Source organism: Macaca fascicularis, chromosome 14, assembly GCF_037993035.2.
Source record: "Macaca fascicularis isolate 582-1 chromosome 14, T2T-MFA8v1.1".
NCBI lineage: Eukaryota > Metazoa > Chordata > Mammalia > Primates > Cercopithecidae > Macaca > Macaca fascicularis.
Genome location: NC_088388.1, coordinates 55,311,789 through 55,328,491, shown reverse-complemented (window position 1 = coordinate 55,328,491; position 16,703 = coordinate 55,311,789). Strand labels below are relative to the sequence as shown.

At 49.0% G+C, this 16,703-nt stretch overlaps 1 protein-coding gene across 33 annotated transcripts in view; it reads left to right on the top strand.

Annotated features, from left to right (window-relative positions):
- The window catches only part of AMPD3 (adenosine monophosphate deaminase 3), a 57,952-nt gene extending 41,558 nt beyond the window's left edge, over nt 1-16,394 (top strand). For 23 of the 33 annotated variants that reach the window (XM_065528561.2, XM_065528569.2, XM_005578631.5 and 20 more), the window contains 9 exons: nt 790-984; nt 2,343-2,474; nt 3,116-3,279; nt 4,361-4,487; nt 7,628-7,791; nt 9,011-9,131; nt 10,313-10,486; nt 12,131-12,241; nt 13,612-16,394. In XM_065528561.2, the coding sequence (XP_065384633.1) occupies nt 790-984; nt 2,343-2,474; nt 3,116-3,279; nt 4,361-4,487; nt 7,628-7,791; nt 9,011-9,131; nt 10,313-10,486; nt 12,131-12,241; nt 13,612-13,788 (1,365 nt within the window). In that variant the 3' untranslated portion in view covers nt 13,789-16,394. Of the gene's footprint in view, nt 1-789; nt 985-2,342; nt 2,475-3,115; nt 3,280-4,309; nt 4,488-5,867; nt 5,996-7,627; nt 7,792-9,010; nt 9,132-10,312; nt 10,487-12,130; nt 12,242-13,611 lie in introns of those variants that run through there. The other 10 variants (XM_074014348.1, XM_074014342.1, XM_065528564.2 and 7 more) reach the window with 3 other exon arrangements.
- Nucleotides 16,395-16,703: the final 309 nt, after the last annotated feature.

The window sequence follows — 16,703 nt, the reverse complement described above, 5'->3', positions numbered from 1 at the left end:
AACCATGAGAACCTGTCACACCTCTTAATTTGTTCATTCATTCATCCATTGGTTCAACTTTGTACTCTCGGGTAGGTCTGAAGACTTAGAGGCATCAAACATGGCCTTTGTCCTTGAGGAGCTCCCAGTCTAGTGAAAGAGTAGACACCCAGACATGAGAGTGATCAGGAGGGTCTGCACAGCAATGGGATGCCTGTGCCAGGTTTTGAGGTTGGGCGAGCGAAAGAACATTCAGTTGTGTTTGGAGGAACAAGGTTGGCTCCCAAATGGAGGAGGTTGTGGGAAATTTCTAGGTGGATGAGATGGTGGAGAGAAAGTAGGGCATTCCAGACTGAAGAAACACATGGGCAAAGTGACACAGTGTGCTGTACCTCGGTGTCTTGTGTGCCCATAAGTGGTTTGTCACGGCTGTAGCACAGAATGGGGCAGTGGCAAGGCGAGAGTTAAGGCTTGAAATAAGCCTTGAATCCCAGGCCAAGGCACTTGGACTGTATTGTGAGGCTGATGGGCCCACTGGTCGTTTGTTGACTGGGGAATGGCCTGATCCAATCTGCATTTTAAAAAGATTTCCTGGTGCTGTAAGGAGGTGGAATGGGCAGCAAGGCTGAAAGGGAGGGATGCCGTTTTCGAAGTCTGAGGAGAGATGCGGAGTGGGATCCAGGCATTGGTGGGGCCGCCCCGATGGCCCATGAGGTGCTGGGGTTCTGTGCACATTAAGGGTTGGATGTCTTAACTCTTGTTGCTGGGGGAGGTGGCCTGACTCAGGGCCTGGTGGGTGCTGTGTTCCAGGTGGACACGCACATCCATGCGGCTGCCTGCATGAACCAAAAACATCTGCTGCGCTTCATCAAGCACACGTACCAGACGGAGCCTGACAGGACTGTGGCGGAGAAGCGGGGCCAGAAGATCACCCTGCGGCAGGTGTTTGACAGCCTGCACATGGACCCCTACGACCTCACTGTGGACTCGCTGGATGTCCACGCGGTGAGTGAGCTTCCGCTCCAGTGCCCCCAGCAGACAGCAGCCCTGGCTGGGGACTCAGCCCCCTGGAAAGCCACCGTGATTGTGCTTGCGGGGAGGCGCTATGGAAGCAACTCTTTCTCTTCTATCTGACTAAGAGATCATGTGGCCTCAGAGAATAACAGGTCTGGGGCAGCCATAGGACAGGGAAAGAGAGTGTGTGGCTTGGGGCCCGACAGGTCTAAGCACTAATCCCACTCCTGCCACTTAGGAGTTTTGTGCCCTTAGGCAACTCACAGAAGCTTTTATTTCCTTGCCTATAAAATGGTGACAGCCATGTGCCTTATTCACTTAAAAAAAAAATATTGAAACACTAAATGATAGTGTAACTGCTATGGAAAACAGTATGGTAGTTCCTAAGAAAGTTATGTATAGAATTACCTATGCCTCAGCAATTCACTTCTAGGTATATACCCAAAAGAACTGAAAGCAGGAACTTGAAGAACAGATACTCACATACCAATATTCATAGCAGTATTATTCATAGCAGCCAACAGATAGAAACAGCCCGTGTTCATCAACAGATGAATGGGTAAACAAAATGTGGTATATCCATACCATGGAATATCGTTCAGCCATAAGAAGGAGTAAAGTACTGATACATGCAACAACCATCAATGGACTTTTCAAAAGATTACACTAAATCGAAGCCAGACTCAAAAGGACAAATATCATGTGATTCCACTGATATAAGGTACCTAGAATAGGCAAATTCATAGAAATAGAAAGGAGAATAGAAGTTACCAGGGGCAGGCGAGAGGAAGGCATGGGGAGTTAGTTTAGTGGGTATAGACTTTGGGATGATAAAAAAGTTCTGGAAATGGTTAGTGGTGATGGTTGCACACCAGTGTCAATGTACTTAAAGCCACTGGAACTGTACAGTTAAAAATGGTTGAAATGGTAAGTGTTGTGTTGTGCATGCTTTATTAGAACAAAAAAAACCTTTGTTAAACAGAACATTGAATGATATGATATGGAGAAAGTGCTTTACAAAATGTGAGCAGTGATAGGGAATGCTCTATTATTCAGTGGTCCAGCCTCTCTGCTCACTAAGCCAGCCGTGTCCCAAGCTGAGCTGTGGTGACTTGCAGATGGGGCCCCTGCTGTTCCTTCACAGGGGGCCTTGCCAAAGGATCCCAGGCTGACCGAGTAAGGATCCATGGTCCTGGTTCCCAGGAGTTTCTAAGGTTTCATGCAAGAATTGACATAGAAGATGTCTTTCGGTGTGGCCATACAGAAGGCCGTCTCGTAAAGGTCTAGAGAGGGGAATGTGCGTGGTGGCTGCAGAATGATGCGCCGATTGGTGTGGTCTCCTCCCGCAGGGCCGGCAGACATTCCACCGCTTCGACAAGTTCAACTCCAAATACAACCCTGTGGGGGCCAGTGAGCTGCGTGACCTGTATTTGAAAACTGAAAACTATCTGGGAGGAGAGTACTTTGCTCGGATGGTCAAGGTGAGTGAACCCTCAGTCTCTCTAAGGCCTCTCAGGTGCCTGCCAACATCTGCCTTCAGAGAGTGGGGGCCCTGTGTGCCCCTGGCTCCTTTCCCTCCCTTTGTTCACCATCAGCTCAGGGAAGGGTGAGGTGCCCAGGTGCCCAGTGCTGTGGCCTTCAGAGGGTGGGGGCCCTGTGTGCCCCTGGCCCCTTCCCCTCCCTCTGTCCACCATCAACTCAGGCAAGGGTGAGGTGCCCAGGTGCCCAGTGCTGTGGCCTGGCTGCCTGCTCCAGGCAGTGCTGCATGTGCCAACTGCAGGGAAGAGGAGGGAAGGGTATCCACCTTGGACGAGCTCACAGCACCTGGCCTGGCTTTCCTGTCTCTGCAGCATGAACCCAGCTGGGAGCAGATGAGCTCCGTGTGGAGACGCTTCTGCTGTGGCCTGGTTCTGCAGACCCAAGGCCTTCCTCCCCAGAGGGAGCTTCTGCTAAAGTGGAACAAGAGCTTACAGGAGCAGGCAGCCCTGGGGATTTAGATCAGTGCTTCCAGAGTGGGAACAAGGTGGCTGGGGGAGCCACAGGACCCTGCTGGTGATGGAGAGTGAGGGTCTCCTATGTAGCTGGGATGCACTGGGGCTGACCCAAGCTCTTCTTATGCCAGGAGGTTGCCCGGGAGCTGGAGGAGAGCAAGTACCAGTACTCAGAGCCACGGCTCTCCATCTACGGCCGCAGTCCTGAGGAGTGGCCCAACCTGGCCCGCTGGTTCATCCAGCACAAGGTCTACTCTCCCAACATGCGCTGGATCATCCAGGTGCCCCGGATCTAGTAAGTCAGGTGGCCCCGCTGTCTGCCCTGTGCCCTACGGAGGTGACAGTCTGTCCCTCGTGGGCTGCTGAATCTGCACTCCTGAGAGGTAGGGCCTGTTCTGGTGCCAGCTTAGGCTTGTCCTTTCCAGGGATTTTTCCATGGAAGGAGTGATAAGCAAAGATGTCTGCATGATACTAGAACTCTTTTTTTTTTTTTTTTTGAAACAGAGTCTCACTCTGTCACCCAGGCTCTGAGTGTAGTGGTGTGATCTTGGCTCACTGCAACCTCCACCTCCCTGGTTCAAGCAATTCTTTGCCTCAGCCTCCCGAGTAGCAGGGATTACAGACACCCGCCACCGCGTCTGGCTAATTTTTGTATTTTTAGTAGAGATGGGGTTTCACCATCTTGGCCAGGCTGGTCTTGAACTCCTGATCTCGTGATCCACCTGCTTCAGCTTCCCAAAATGCTGGGATTACAGGTGTGAGCCACCGCGTCCGGCCGACACTAGAACTCTTGATCTTTGAAAAATATAGCAGTGCAAAAGCCTTGGGGAAACAACCATCCTCACCTTCTTCTCATTGTGGGTTGAGGATGGATTGTCCTTTTGGTGAGACCCAGAGTATGGGGAGAGCTGGTAGTGGTCTACATTGCTGGCCCTCTCCCTGGATGTCACTCAGATGACTGCTGTCCTCTCCAGGTGGCTGGCCAGGGTGGAGCCCATGGCTCCAGGATGGACTGGGGTATGTGGTTTAGGGAAACAGAGCTGAGTAACAGAATGTTTGGGTCACTGGGAGTTTGAGGACTCATATCTCAGCCTATTGGTCAGCCAGAATGCCAACATCCCACTCCCAGTGGCCTCCGGCTTGAGAAAGTGCTCTGATGGGCGTGGGTAAGTGTGGAGCTTGCAAACCAAGGCAGAGTATTGCAGACATTGCTGGGAGAGGAGGAGAGAGGAGGGATCTGTGTTCAGGCCACATCTGACTTGACTCTGGGTGTTTGATGGGGACACAGGGTGCCTGAGGAAGTGACTGGGGCTGCTCTCTGACAGGGCAGCGGGCTGTTGGATCCACCTGATAAGCGAGTCTTTGCTGTCCCCCAGCGACATATTTAGGTCGAAGAAGCTGCTGCCAAACTTTGGGAAGATGCTGGAGAACATCTTCCTGCCCCTTTTCGAGGCTACGATCAACCCCCAAGATCATCGAGAGCTTCACCTCTTCCTTAAATATGTAAGTGTGGGTGGTGCCCCAGGCAGGGCTCATAGTGGCAGGAATGGATTCACTGTGAGCTGGGTCAGGTTTGCTCCCGCCCTTCACCGAGGTATCTCAGGTCCTGCCACCTGTGATCCAGGCATGGGGTCACCAGCCCCAAGAAGCTGGATTTCTAAAAAGTCCCTTTCCCCTCAGGGGCAGCTCTGGGAGTCGTGGGTGGCGGGGTGGGGGGGGTCTTGGGGCAGGCCTTTCCAGAGAGGAAGGCAACAGTGGACAAAGACTGGGAACTTGGTTCCTGCCAGGTGGGGCTGGAAAGGCTGGATCTAGCCCCCGACAGCACCAAGCAGCAGCCTCAGGTTTTTTTTTTTTTTTTTTTTTTTTTTTTTTTTTTAGAAATGCAAACACTTTAATTCACCTGCTTTACCAGCAACAAAGGTCCTCACACCATGTGTGATTAAGTACAAACCCCCAAAACGTATTTCCTTTCCAGATTCAGTTAGTTGTAGGAGAAGGAGAGGAGCAGTCTGGGAGAGACTTAACCAGGGAGGGAGGGAGAGGGGGAGGGAGCCAGTCCCTCCCTCTGATGCCTGGCATCCAGGGGGTATCAGATGGTGATACAGGCCAGTGCCCGGTGATGGATGACTTTCTACAGGGAGAGGTGCAGGGGGGAGCCCGAGGGCTGGGGCACAGGGGGAAGGATTGAGTCTGTGTGCCCAGAAAGTGATTGGACAAGCTGAGGGACATCATCGAATTTATGTTTTAGACAAACATATTCTGGCTGTTGTGTGGAGATGGCCCAGAAGAGAAGGTAGCTGGAGGTGGGGGCAAGGGTGAGAGTCAGGGGCCTGCCTGGGGACAGGAGGGGAGCTTGACCCAGTGGAAACAGCTCACACTCGTGTGTGCTGCCTGGCCTGGTCAGACGCCACGATGTGATCTCACCTAAGCCTCACAATTACCCCATTACTATCACCATTTTGTTGTTAACAATAAGAAGAATTATTATGTGCTTGGTGTGTGTTGGACATGGTGTTAAGTGCTCTCCCTGGATTATCTCATTTAATCCTCGCCAAAGCCCTGTGAAGCTGCTAGCTCCAATTGACACACAAGGAAATTAAAACAGATCATAAAGCTAAAAGTGGCAGAGCTGGAATGCGTGTCCAGGCAGGCTGACTCCAGCGATGTGCCCCGAACCCCTATTCTATGTTGCCTCCCAAGTGAGAACAGTGAGGTGCACAGCAGCTACCAGTTTGTGTCTCTGAGGTGTGGCAGTGCAGGGACTCTGCACAGAGTGTGGGGTTTGGTGAGAAGGGGTGGGTGTAGACCTGGCAGGACCTGGACAGAGACTGAAGGAGGCATTGGGGGGAGTCTAGGATGCCTCCCAGGTGCCTGGCTTTGCAGGAGCATGGATGACGCACTGTTCGAAGGTTGCTGCCAGCAGTGGAAGAAGAGCAGGTGTGGGGAGGAGGAGGAGCAGGAGGAGGAGACAACGTATTTTGCGCCCAAGGCTGTGGGAGATGCAGTGGTGAGGCCCTGCTTCAGCTGGATAGAGCTCAGAAAAGAGGCTAAAGTTATCCCCATGTCAGGCCCCAGAAAGTTTGGGTGAAGTATGGGGCTAGTAAGCATAGAGCAGAGTTCACGGTCCTCCCTGGCCCCCCAAACCCGTCTAGGGCGTGCTTAGGGTCATAGCAGGGACCCTGTCATTTCCTTTGACACACAGGGCTCTGTGACACGGAAGATTCTGGCCAAGACCCTCATGCTGCCTTGCTCCTCTGGGCCCTTGCTGCCCCCAGCAGGAACAGGAGAAGCCGGCAGACCTGGCTGGGGCCTGGGGCCTGGGCTGGGAGCCCCCCAGTTTGGGCCAGTTGTGGATTAAGAGGGACAGTCTCTTTCTCCCTTCTGCTATTCAGAGGCCCCTTTGCAAAGCACTGCCGTGGCCTGGTAGCAAGCCTCCCCTCTGCGCTGACAGCCCGCACGCTCCATGAATGTGGTCTTGGTTGGGGATGACCTCTGGGATCAGCCAGAAGGCTCCAGTGACTCGGGAGGGGCCCCCAGGGGTCTCAGCTAAGGTAGAACTGCAGTGGAAGGGTGGGGGTTTCCTGAGGCTACTCAGACCCATCTCAGAGGGCAGCTCCCAGTGGGGATCGGAGAGCAGAGCTGCCTCCCAGGAGCCACGGCTTAGCCCAGCAAGGACCCTCTTGTCTGTCTGTGAGGCAGCTGGGTGGTTTCTCCTGGGTTCACCTGGACATGCGCTAGCGTATCCTCCAACTACAGCCCCAAGGAGTGCAGACCCAGAGACCAGAACCAATTTTTTTTTTTCAGACGGAGTCTTGCTCTGTCACCCAGTCTGGAATGCAGTGGTGCAATCTCAGCTCACTGCAACCTCCACCTCCTGGGTTCAAGCAATTCTTCTGCCTCAGCCTCCTAGTAGCTGGGATTACAGATGTGTGCCACCATGCCTGGCTAATTTTTGTGTTTTTTTTTAGTAGAGACTGGGTTTCACCATGTTGGGCGGGCTGGCCTTGAACTCCTGACCTCGTGATCTGCCTGCCTCAGCCTCCCAAAGTGCTGGGATTACAGGTGTGAGTCACTGTGCCTGGCCGAACCTGGTTTCTTGAGCGACTTTCTTAGTTGCCTTGGCCCTGGTTTGCTCAACTGTAAAATGGGGCTGGCAGCCAAGCCCTCCCTCCCCGGTTGCTCTGAGTATGAATTAACTGATGTGAGTGAAGTGCTTCGAGCAGGGCCTGATGCGTGATGTGTACTAGGACCCTTCCCCCTCACAGCTTGTCGCTGCTGCTGATGGCAGTGACTGCTGCTCCCTGCAGGCTGACCTCGGCACAGCAGAGGGGCAGGTGGTGGGCATGGCTGGCTCACCCTTTACCTGGCTTGGCAGTTTCCCCCACTGTCAACCATCACCACACAGGGGCTTGGCACTCTCCTGTCTCACCTCCAGAGTACCTATGGATGCTCCGAAGGGGCAGAACTTGGTGTTGTATTCACTTTTCATCCCTGGGAGGAATGTGGCCTCAGCTAGGCTAAGGGGTCCCCAGCTGAGGTGTGAACCTGAGGGGCCCAGACCCCCAGGCCTCTGGCAGTTATGAGCCCCGGGAGGCTGAGCCGAGACTGAGTCCTTGGTGCTCAGGACCTCTCCTCCTGCCCAGGTGACGGGGTTCGACAGCGTGGATGATGAGTCCAAGCACAGCGACCACATGTTTTCTGACAAGAGCCCGAGCCCGGATGTCTGGACCAGCGAGCAGAACCCACCCTACAGCTACTACCTGTACTACATGTATGCCAACATCATGGTGCTCAACAACCTCCGCAGGTGCGTGAGGCCTGCCCTCGCACACGCTTGGGTTCATGTGTTAGCATGTGCACACATGCACACACTCATGCATGTGATCCTTGTGTCCATGTGCACCTGAACCAACACGCGTGTCCATGTGCCCACATACCTCAAAACACACAGCACTTTCCAGCCTGCTATATGAGGCGTGTCTCCACATGATCACACACATGCAAACATGCCCACCATAACACACATACCAGTACAGACATATGTCATGTACAGTATGCAATGCAGCCACAGTCCACACGTGTCTACACGTTTATATGTACACACACCAGTGCACACTCCGTGTGTACCTGTACATCCCTGAGATAACAGAAGCATAGGACATGCTATCACACACATGCGTGTTCACTTACTGCCACACCAACAATATCCACATGTGCATATTTTCGTTCAGCAAATCACTGGCATGCGATAGGCACTACCCTGGGCACTGGACAAATAACAGGGAAAAAAACAGACTAAATCCATGCACGCCCTTACAGGCAGAGGTCTTACAGGCAGAGGCTCCCACCAATATGCACACAGACGAGGCACATTTGGCCAGGAGTTAGCTACCCAGGGCAGCAGGACACCAAGCCATTCCCTTCCCTACAAGTCTTGCATTCCACTTTCCCCTGCTGGGCCCTGGGGCCTCTCTAGCTCAGCCTAAACTGGTGCTAGTTGCTGGGTGTGGAGGTTTTGAATGGGGTCCTGACTGAAAGAAATGGCCTGGCAGGGTGGAGGCAGTCCTGGGCTGAGCTTTTGGAGATTGGGGCTCTGGTTCTGGCTTTGCCACTGACCTGTTCAGTGGCATGGAGCATAGACTTCACTCTCCGGGCCTTGGTTTGCTCATTTCCATAACACAGAGGTCAGACTCCATGGTTTCTCATGGCCTTCCCTGCCCTGGAGTTCTGCGAATGCGGGACACAAGGCCAGGAGAGGAAGACAGGAGAGTGGCTGGAGGGCACAGCAGGGTCCCTTTCTACCGCGAGGCCCACTCTCTGCCGGTAGAGGTGATGCTTCTTGCTTCTAAGGGGTCCTGGGGCCTGGGCCTCTGCATTTTAGGAGAGGTAGTTTCCAGGGTGCACTGGGTCAGCACAGCTGACCGTAGGTGGTCATTCCCCCTGGAGCTGACCCTGAGCTGAGGCTGCAGGCCCCAGGCAGAGCCAACTGGGGGGGCCTTCCTGATTCGGGGCCCCTTCTCTTACAGGGAGCGCGGCCTGAGCACGTTCCTGTTCCGGCCGCACTGTGGGGAGGCCGGCTCCATCACCCACCTGGTGTCTGCCTTCCTCACTGCTGACAACATTTCCCATGGGCTGCTCCTTAAGAAGGTAAACAGGCCACTCCCGGGAGTCTGCCCTGAGTGACTGCCCTGCCTTGGGCTTCTGGGAGGCTCGGCCAGTGAGGCCAGAAGGCTGGGCCCTCTTCTGGGCTGGGATGTCTGTCCTTATCTTGGTTTTATTTTTAATTATGAGAGTAATGTAATCAAACTCATTGCAATTTCGATTTTCCAGAAACTGGAGAAATGAAAAAAAGCCAGCCCTCGTTGCTATTACTTTAATAGAAATAGCCATTATTAGCTTTTTAGTATATCTAATTTCCATCTTTTATCCACAGCATATTTTTAATGTGTTTATTATCATAATGAACACAGAATTTAGTTCCTGCCTTGTCCCTTATTGTTGTACGACAAGCATTTTTTGACGCTGCAACATAATGTCTATCTCACAGAGTTACAGCTTTCCCCTCAAGAAGCCTTTCGCTAAGCCCTATGCTTTTCCTTCCAAAGGCTGTTGTAGGATGAAGGGTCTGCCACTTTATCTGTAATTGACTCAACCAGTCCACACTAGTTGGACACAGAGTCCATCCACCTTTTCACTGGTGTACCCTTGAGCTCTGTGCATGCAGTCTTCTCCATATTTTGGATCACCTTCCACTGGCACGATGTTTGATCAAAATGCTCCCTTTCCCTGATGCCGGTGAGGTGTAACCATGGGTCACGTGTTTGGGTAGGGTGGGTGCTACGGTAGAACACCACTCTGTCCTGGGCAGGTCCGCCCTTCCCATCCCTCCAGGGATCATCTCCCGGGAGCTGGAGTGTTTATAGTCTCAGCCTGGCTGTTTGCAGTCAAAGCAACAAAACAACTAAAGTGGGGCATCTTCTAGACTAGGTCCATGCCTAGAGGCAAGGAGCTGAAGGTATAGGCTGGAGTGGGCTGCCCTTCCTGCCCTGAGCCTTGCCTCCAGTTTAGAGCAAGAGTGAGCGCTTCCAAAAATAGGTAGAGGCACCAGGGAGGGCTGGCATGCAATGCAGGAACGAGATGAACAGTGGGGAAGAGGGAGAGTGGGTCTGAGTGTCCTTGCTTCCAGGAACTCGGGTTGAGGACTTGGGCAGACACTGTTCAGACCCCTGGTTTCCACTGGTGAATGCTTCTTCCCTCCCTTTCTCCCTTCCCTTTTCCCTTCTCCCCTCTCTGGCACTTGTCACATGAGTTTGGTGGTTCTTTTGCAGAGTCCGGTATTGCAGTATCTCTACTACCTTGCTCAGATCCCCATTGCTATGTCTCCTCTTAGCAATAACAGTTTGTTCCTCGAATATTCCAAGAACCCTCTGAGGGAATTCCTGCACAAGGGACTGCACGTTTCTCTTTCCACCGATGACCCTATGCAGTTCCACTACACAAAGGTGAGGACTTTGGGGTGAGGACAGTAGTGCCTCAGTAGGCACCAGTCCTAGCCTGTCTTCCCATTTTAGGGACCCGAGCCCTTGGCTCAGTTCTGCTTTTGGGGTGGGGCTGGTGGCCCAGTGAAGGCAAAAAGGAAGCCACTGTTGGGGGAAAATTTTGCCTTCCAGGAGCCCTTTCTTTGGGGTTCTTGAACCCTCAAAGGCACAATTTAGTATCTTTGCCTTCCTCTATTTTTCCTTTCTTTGACATTTGTGAGCTCTGTGACCTTGGTAAAGTTATTAGACCTCTGGATCAAGTTTCTCTTCATCTGTAAAATGGAGATAAAATTGTCTCTATCCCTACCCTGTGAGGATTCATGAAGATAATGAATCAAAGGATTTAATATAGTGTTTGCATATATTCAAAATAGTTGCTACCTTTTAAGTCAATGCTATTATAATTTCTACACTTTGGGTCTCTGGGAAAAGAAAAGAGGAAGGTAAAAGTGGTGTCATGCATAGGTACCAGCCGCAAGTGCACCCAGCATGTTTTGATAGTGTTGACAAGACCAGCCATTGCTTAACAAAAACAGAAGCACCAGAGTCTTTCAGGACAGAGGTTCTCCAACCTCTTGGTCTCTAGACCCCTTTATACTCTTAAGAATTGAAGCTTTCAAATACCTGTTGTTTATGTGGGTTATATCTACTGATATTTACCATGTTAGAAATGAATAAGAAATTTAAAAATATTTATTATCTCATTTAAAAACCACATCAATAAACCAATGAAATGTTACATAATAACAATTTTTTTTTCCTGAAAAGTAAGTTTCCCCTGCCTTTGTGTTGCATTTTTAAGCCTCTTTAATGTCTTAATGGAAGTCAGCAGGACTCTCCTAGCCACTTTTGCATTCAATTTGTTTTTAATCAAAATATGTAAAAATAGAAATCTTGCCTCATGAAAATACATAATTGGAAAAGAGAAGACCTTTCAAAAAGTCTTAGGACCCTCAGGGATCCTTGACCTGTACTTCGAGAACCATTGCTGTAGGCTACAGCGGCAGTGGGGCGGGGAAGGGGTCACAGAGGGTTTGTGATGAATAGACACTTCACATCCCAGAAGGGAAGCAAAACCACAGCTCAAACCCAGATCCTTCTGGGATTACACCATTTTACCGCTTATCCTATGATCACTTCTCTCTCTTTTTTTTTTTTTGATGTTCTATCTCTGCTTTTAGTACTCTATCTATCTATCTATCTATCTATCTATCTATCTATCTATCTATCTATCTATGGCGAACTTGAGAAAATAGTGTGTTAGAAAGAAAAGCTAGAGGGCAAGTGCTAAAAGTGGTATGACTAGAGGCTTGTCACAGGACAGCAGAGACTGCCATCCCTGATGACTGGCACAGGGCTTCAACATGAGCTCTCAGTGCTGGTCAATGAACAAATGTGGAGGCGTGAGTTCAGATTTCTCTTTGACAACCCATGATTTCACAGAAGAAAAGATCTTAGGTGTTGAAGGTGTGATGTTTGATGATCCAGGTGTCATTCGGTGAGGAAAAGTTAAACCTGCAGTGTCTGATGTTGTTAGCTTCGGACATGTGTGAACGATTGACATGGAAATCCTCCTGTCTAATCCACATGCTTTGTTGGGGGGTCTAGGAAGCACTTATGGAAGAATATGCCATTGCAGCTCAAGTGTGGAAGCTGAGCACCTGCGACCTGTGTGAGATTGCCAGGAACAGCGTGCTGCAGAGCGGCCTCTCGCATCAGGTATGGAGTGTGACGGTGCTGCCTGTGTCCCTCCTGGGAAGGCTGCCTGCTGTGTGCCAGGAGCCTTCCAGGCACTGGGGATCTGTGATGAACACAGCAGGCAGGGCCTCTGAGACACTCAGGCACAGGGAGAGAAAACGTGGCAGCCTCCTGCGTTTTCATAGTTGCTTCCTCACCCTTCTCAGACCTCTACGCCTCCTTGGAGAGGCCTTCCCTGATTGCCCGTTCTAAAGTAGTCACACACTTGCTATTATTCTCTATCCCCTTAATCTGTTTTTCTCCATACCATTTATTCCTGCAGATATTTAGTTATGTGTTTTTCTGTCTTTCCCTCTAGAATGTAAGCTCTGTGAGAGCAGAAGCTTGTTCAGAATTATATCCCTGAGCCCTAGATAGTCCCTGGCACATAGCAGGCATTCAATATTTCTTGAATAGATGAACAGTATCTAGACTGAATAAAAATCTAGACTATGGGACCTAGACATCGTCATTTTTAAAAAAGCCCCGTAAGTAATTCTGATGTGGAGCTAGCACTGAGACCCATGTTCTGATGTATCTTAGGTCCCCCGACACCTCCCTGGGTGATGTCACTGGTTAGGGAGAGGTTGCATTAGGGCCTGTGCTTGTCAGATGATGATGCAGCAGAGTTAAAGGCTTAAGATTCTTTTCATGTGCAGTGTGGTGCCTTGGATTGGCCCTCCCCAGAAACATTGTCTGTCCTTGTCAGCTCTCAGGAGGGACTTCTTTTTTTTTTTTTGAGACGGAGTCTCACTCTGTCACCCAGGCTGGAGTGCAGTGGTGCGATCTCGGCTCACTGCAAGCTCCGCCTCCCGGGTTCACGCCATTCTCCTGCCTCAGCCTCCCGAGTAGCTGGGACTACAGGCACCTGCTACCATGCTCAGCTGATTTTTTGTATTTTTTGTAGAGATGGGGTTTCACCATGTTAGCCAGGATGGTCTTAATCTCCCGACCTCGTGATCTGCCTGCCTCAGCCTCCCAAAGTGTTGGGATTACAGGTGTGAGCCACCACGTCCAGCCAGGAGGGACTTCTTAATTAGTCTTACCTCCTTCCCCTTGCCTTTCCCATCCCCAGCAGCTGCTGCAGACCTTATCTTTCCTCTCTGATCAAGGAAAGCACAGCCAGGAATGAAGGGTTGTCTGAGGATGACTGAGGTTGTCAGGGTGACATCCTTGAGGACACAGAGGCCAGAAGGAATTTTATGAGTTCTGTGGGGATAAGATGTCCTGACTAAAGATCTGCTTCAGGGGGACTAGTCTGATTTGCTGTGACTGATGTCAAAGCTGCCTACATGGCTATAGAAAGTGAATCAAAAGTACATCGTTTCATTTGTATTTCTCTTGTTACACAGGAAAAGCAAAAGTTTCTGGGACAAAATTATTATAAAGAAGGACCTGAAGGAAATGATATTCGAAAGACAAATGTGGCTCAGATCCGGATGGCATTCCGATATGAGACCTTATGCAATGAGCTCAGCTTCCTGTCTGATGCTATGAAATCGGAAGAGATCACTGCCTTGACCAAATAGGTCCAGCATTTGACATGCATTTTAACTTTTTGGTTCAATTTCAAGTCTGCTGTGGCTAATAGTGGTCAAGATTCTAAACTAGGACTTTCCTCTGTTAAGAGGATGCCTCTGAAGAAATTTTAAACTGGTGATTTTGGTGGCACTGCTCACTTTAAGATTTAACATGCTCACTTGTATTTCTGAGTAACAAGATGGTGACTTCTCCTTGGGGATCTGGGAGCTGAGCACTTGTCTATACTTGTTCCCAATTTTCCAATTATTTCTCTTGAAACTGCCAGTGCCTGAACTGTTGGGGCCAGGATTTTCCATGGTCAGATGCCAAGTAACATGAGGTCTGTGAGGTTTTCTGCCATACTTTTCTCCATTGGCCCAAGTAGGCTTATTGGTAGTTGTTCATTTCAGCCTCTGGATGGCTGGCTGCCTTAAACACAATCAGTTTCAAAGCTCCATTTCATAAAAGGGCTACTTTGAGGGAGTTAAGATGGAAGACTTCCTTCTTGATAATTTCTGTTTTTAGTGAATTTCTTAAACCGTTTTATTTAGCCCTCTTCCCCCATTTCTAGTTGGAAGCCAAATGTACTCATGAAAACAGCCACTCCTATTCTTTTTTTTTTTTGAGTTGAAGTCTCGCTCTGTTGCCCAGGCTGGAGTGCAGTGGCGTGGTCTTGGCTCACTGCAAGCTCCGCCTCCTGGGTTCACGCCATTCTCCTGCCTCAGCCTCCCGAGTAGCTGGGACTACAGGCGCCCGCCACCACGCCTGGCTAATTTTTTGTATTTTTAGTAGAGATGGGGTTTCACCGTGTTAGCCAAGATGGTCTCGATCTCCTGACCTCATGATCTGCCCACCTTGGCCTCCCAAAGCAGCCACTCCTATTCTGAGTCTTGGTTTCTTCACCTAGAAAGTGAGGGTTTGGACTAGACAAGTGGCTTTCAGGGTGTTCTGTGAATCCCCTCATGAATACTTTAGGGTGGGGGACGGAAGGGAGTAAGTGATGCTCAGGGGCTGTCAAACTGACTCTGGTTCATCAGTTTCACACTGGGACTGCTACATAATACTTTTGTCTGAATGAAGAACTTCAAAAAGCACAGGACTGGATGACCTCTGTTCCTTTCGGCTCTAATATGCTACAACTGTAGGCCAATTATCACTTTACCAGTTAAGAGTTAGGCCAGACAAGTGAAATTTAACTGAAGGTCACACAGCTATTAAGTAATAGGCCTACAACTGGATTTTCTTACTCCAAATCCTGTCTTTTCCCCACTATTGCATTAGACCCCACAAATGTTAGTTGTGTGTGTGTGCGTGTGTTTTTTTTAAATCACTGTAACCGGGTACATTTTTTTAAGGCAAAATTTCTCCCTTACCTACTATGATGACTTCAGAAGATACAATGGTCCCAGGGGCCAGGTAGAAAGCATTTTAAAGACCAATCTGAATTAAGCTTTATCAATGTGCTCTTCATCTGTGTTACTAGTGCCTGGTATGTAGTAGGTGCTCAATAAATGCATCTTGAATGACTAAGTGAATTTCTTTTGGCAACCTTTTAAGGACATGTGCTCTTAGTACCCAAGAGGCTGCTCAAGGACCTTCCTATGTATTTCTGTGGTCAAATTCAGACTACAGGAGGTCTTTTTGAATCATTATATTTAGAAGAACCCGATTTCTGCCTGTGAACTTATCTGACTTTAGACTGTCTCATCTTGTGACTTTACAATGCCTGGTCAATTCAGCATATGGAACTACAAATGCAGTCTTTTTATTTGGCAGATATATATGCTATCTTGCAGCTAATTATGAAATTGAGTGAAAATCCATTGTTATCTTAGGGATTAGTTGTGAAAAGCCCCTATTTATATACATTTGCCCTAACATAGGAAGTATTGTGTAGTTTCTCATTGTCATTTTATCTGTATCAAGTATCTTTTAATTGTTAAAGTCTAATAGGACTGTGGCTTAATAATTTAAAACTAAAGATAATCATATTTAAAGCATATGTTAAAGTTTTTTTACTCTTAAGATTGGGCACCATGAAAAGCTATCAATAATAATAGCTAATTTATCTTTTACTAAGACTCAGACATGAATGACATTCACTAGGAAAACTCAAAATTTTCAAACTGAAGCTCACTAGACCTGGAAGATAAATCTTTTATTATCTTCTCTAACTTCTACCCTGTTATAGTTCATGAGCAAACTACACACGTTCATTTCCATTTCCCGGGATATTATTTTAGTCTGTCCAGCTAACACCATGTTGGATTTTACCTGTCCTGCAAGCTTTTCCGACATCTTTTCTATAGCACTTTGTGCTTTTATTACATTGTTATACTTAATTGGCCTTTTGGGGGACAAATCCCTACTTTCCTTTGTGTTTGCAATTGGAATAAAAGGTAATTAATAGCATACTGGCTCAGGTTTCGAGAGGAACAGTTTTTGAGGCAGTTTTCCCTTCCTTATCCTTAAGGGCTCAAGTTCCCTTTATGTGTTACTTCAAATTGTACCGTTGAAACGATCGCCATCATTGCTCTTTGCCTCATGGAAACAAATCACAGTTCCTGGGTTGATATTTCTCATGGCCTCTTGGATTAAAAAAGAGCTGAAAGCACATTTCTCCTGCTTTCTCTTTACTTCTGAGTGTTGGTGAAACAATATTCTTCATTTCCTGGGTTTGAGACATGACTGAAGGTGATATACCCAAATACTCTCTGCCTAAACTATGACCGTTATAAAGAACAAGTGTAACTAATTCCAGTAAAAGGAATACTAACCAGATAAACATAGTTCCTTGGAAATTTTTGCAATTAGTAAGGTAGAAGATGACAGAGCTGCAAGAGTGTCAAAACCTATCTCTGCAAAGGCTTTTATGTCTTTTGACAGTAAAAAGTGCATTTCTCCACAGTATGATGATACAGTC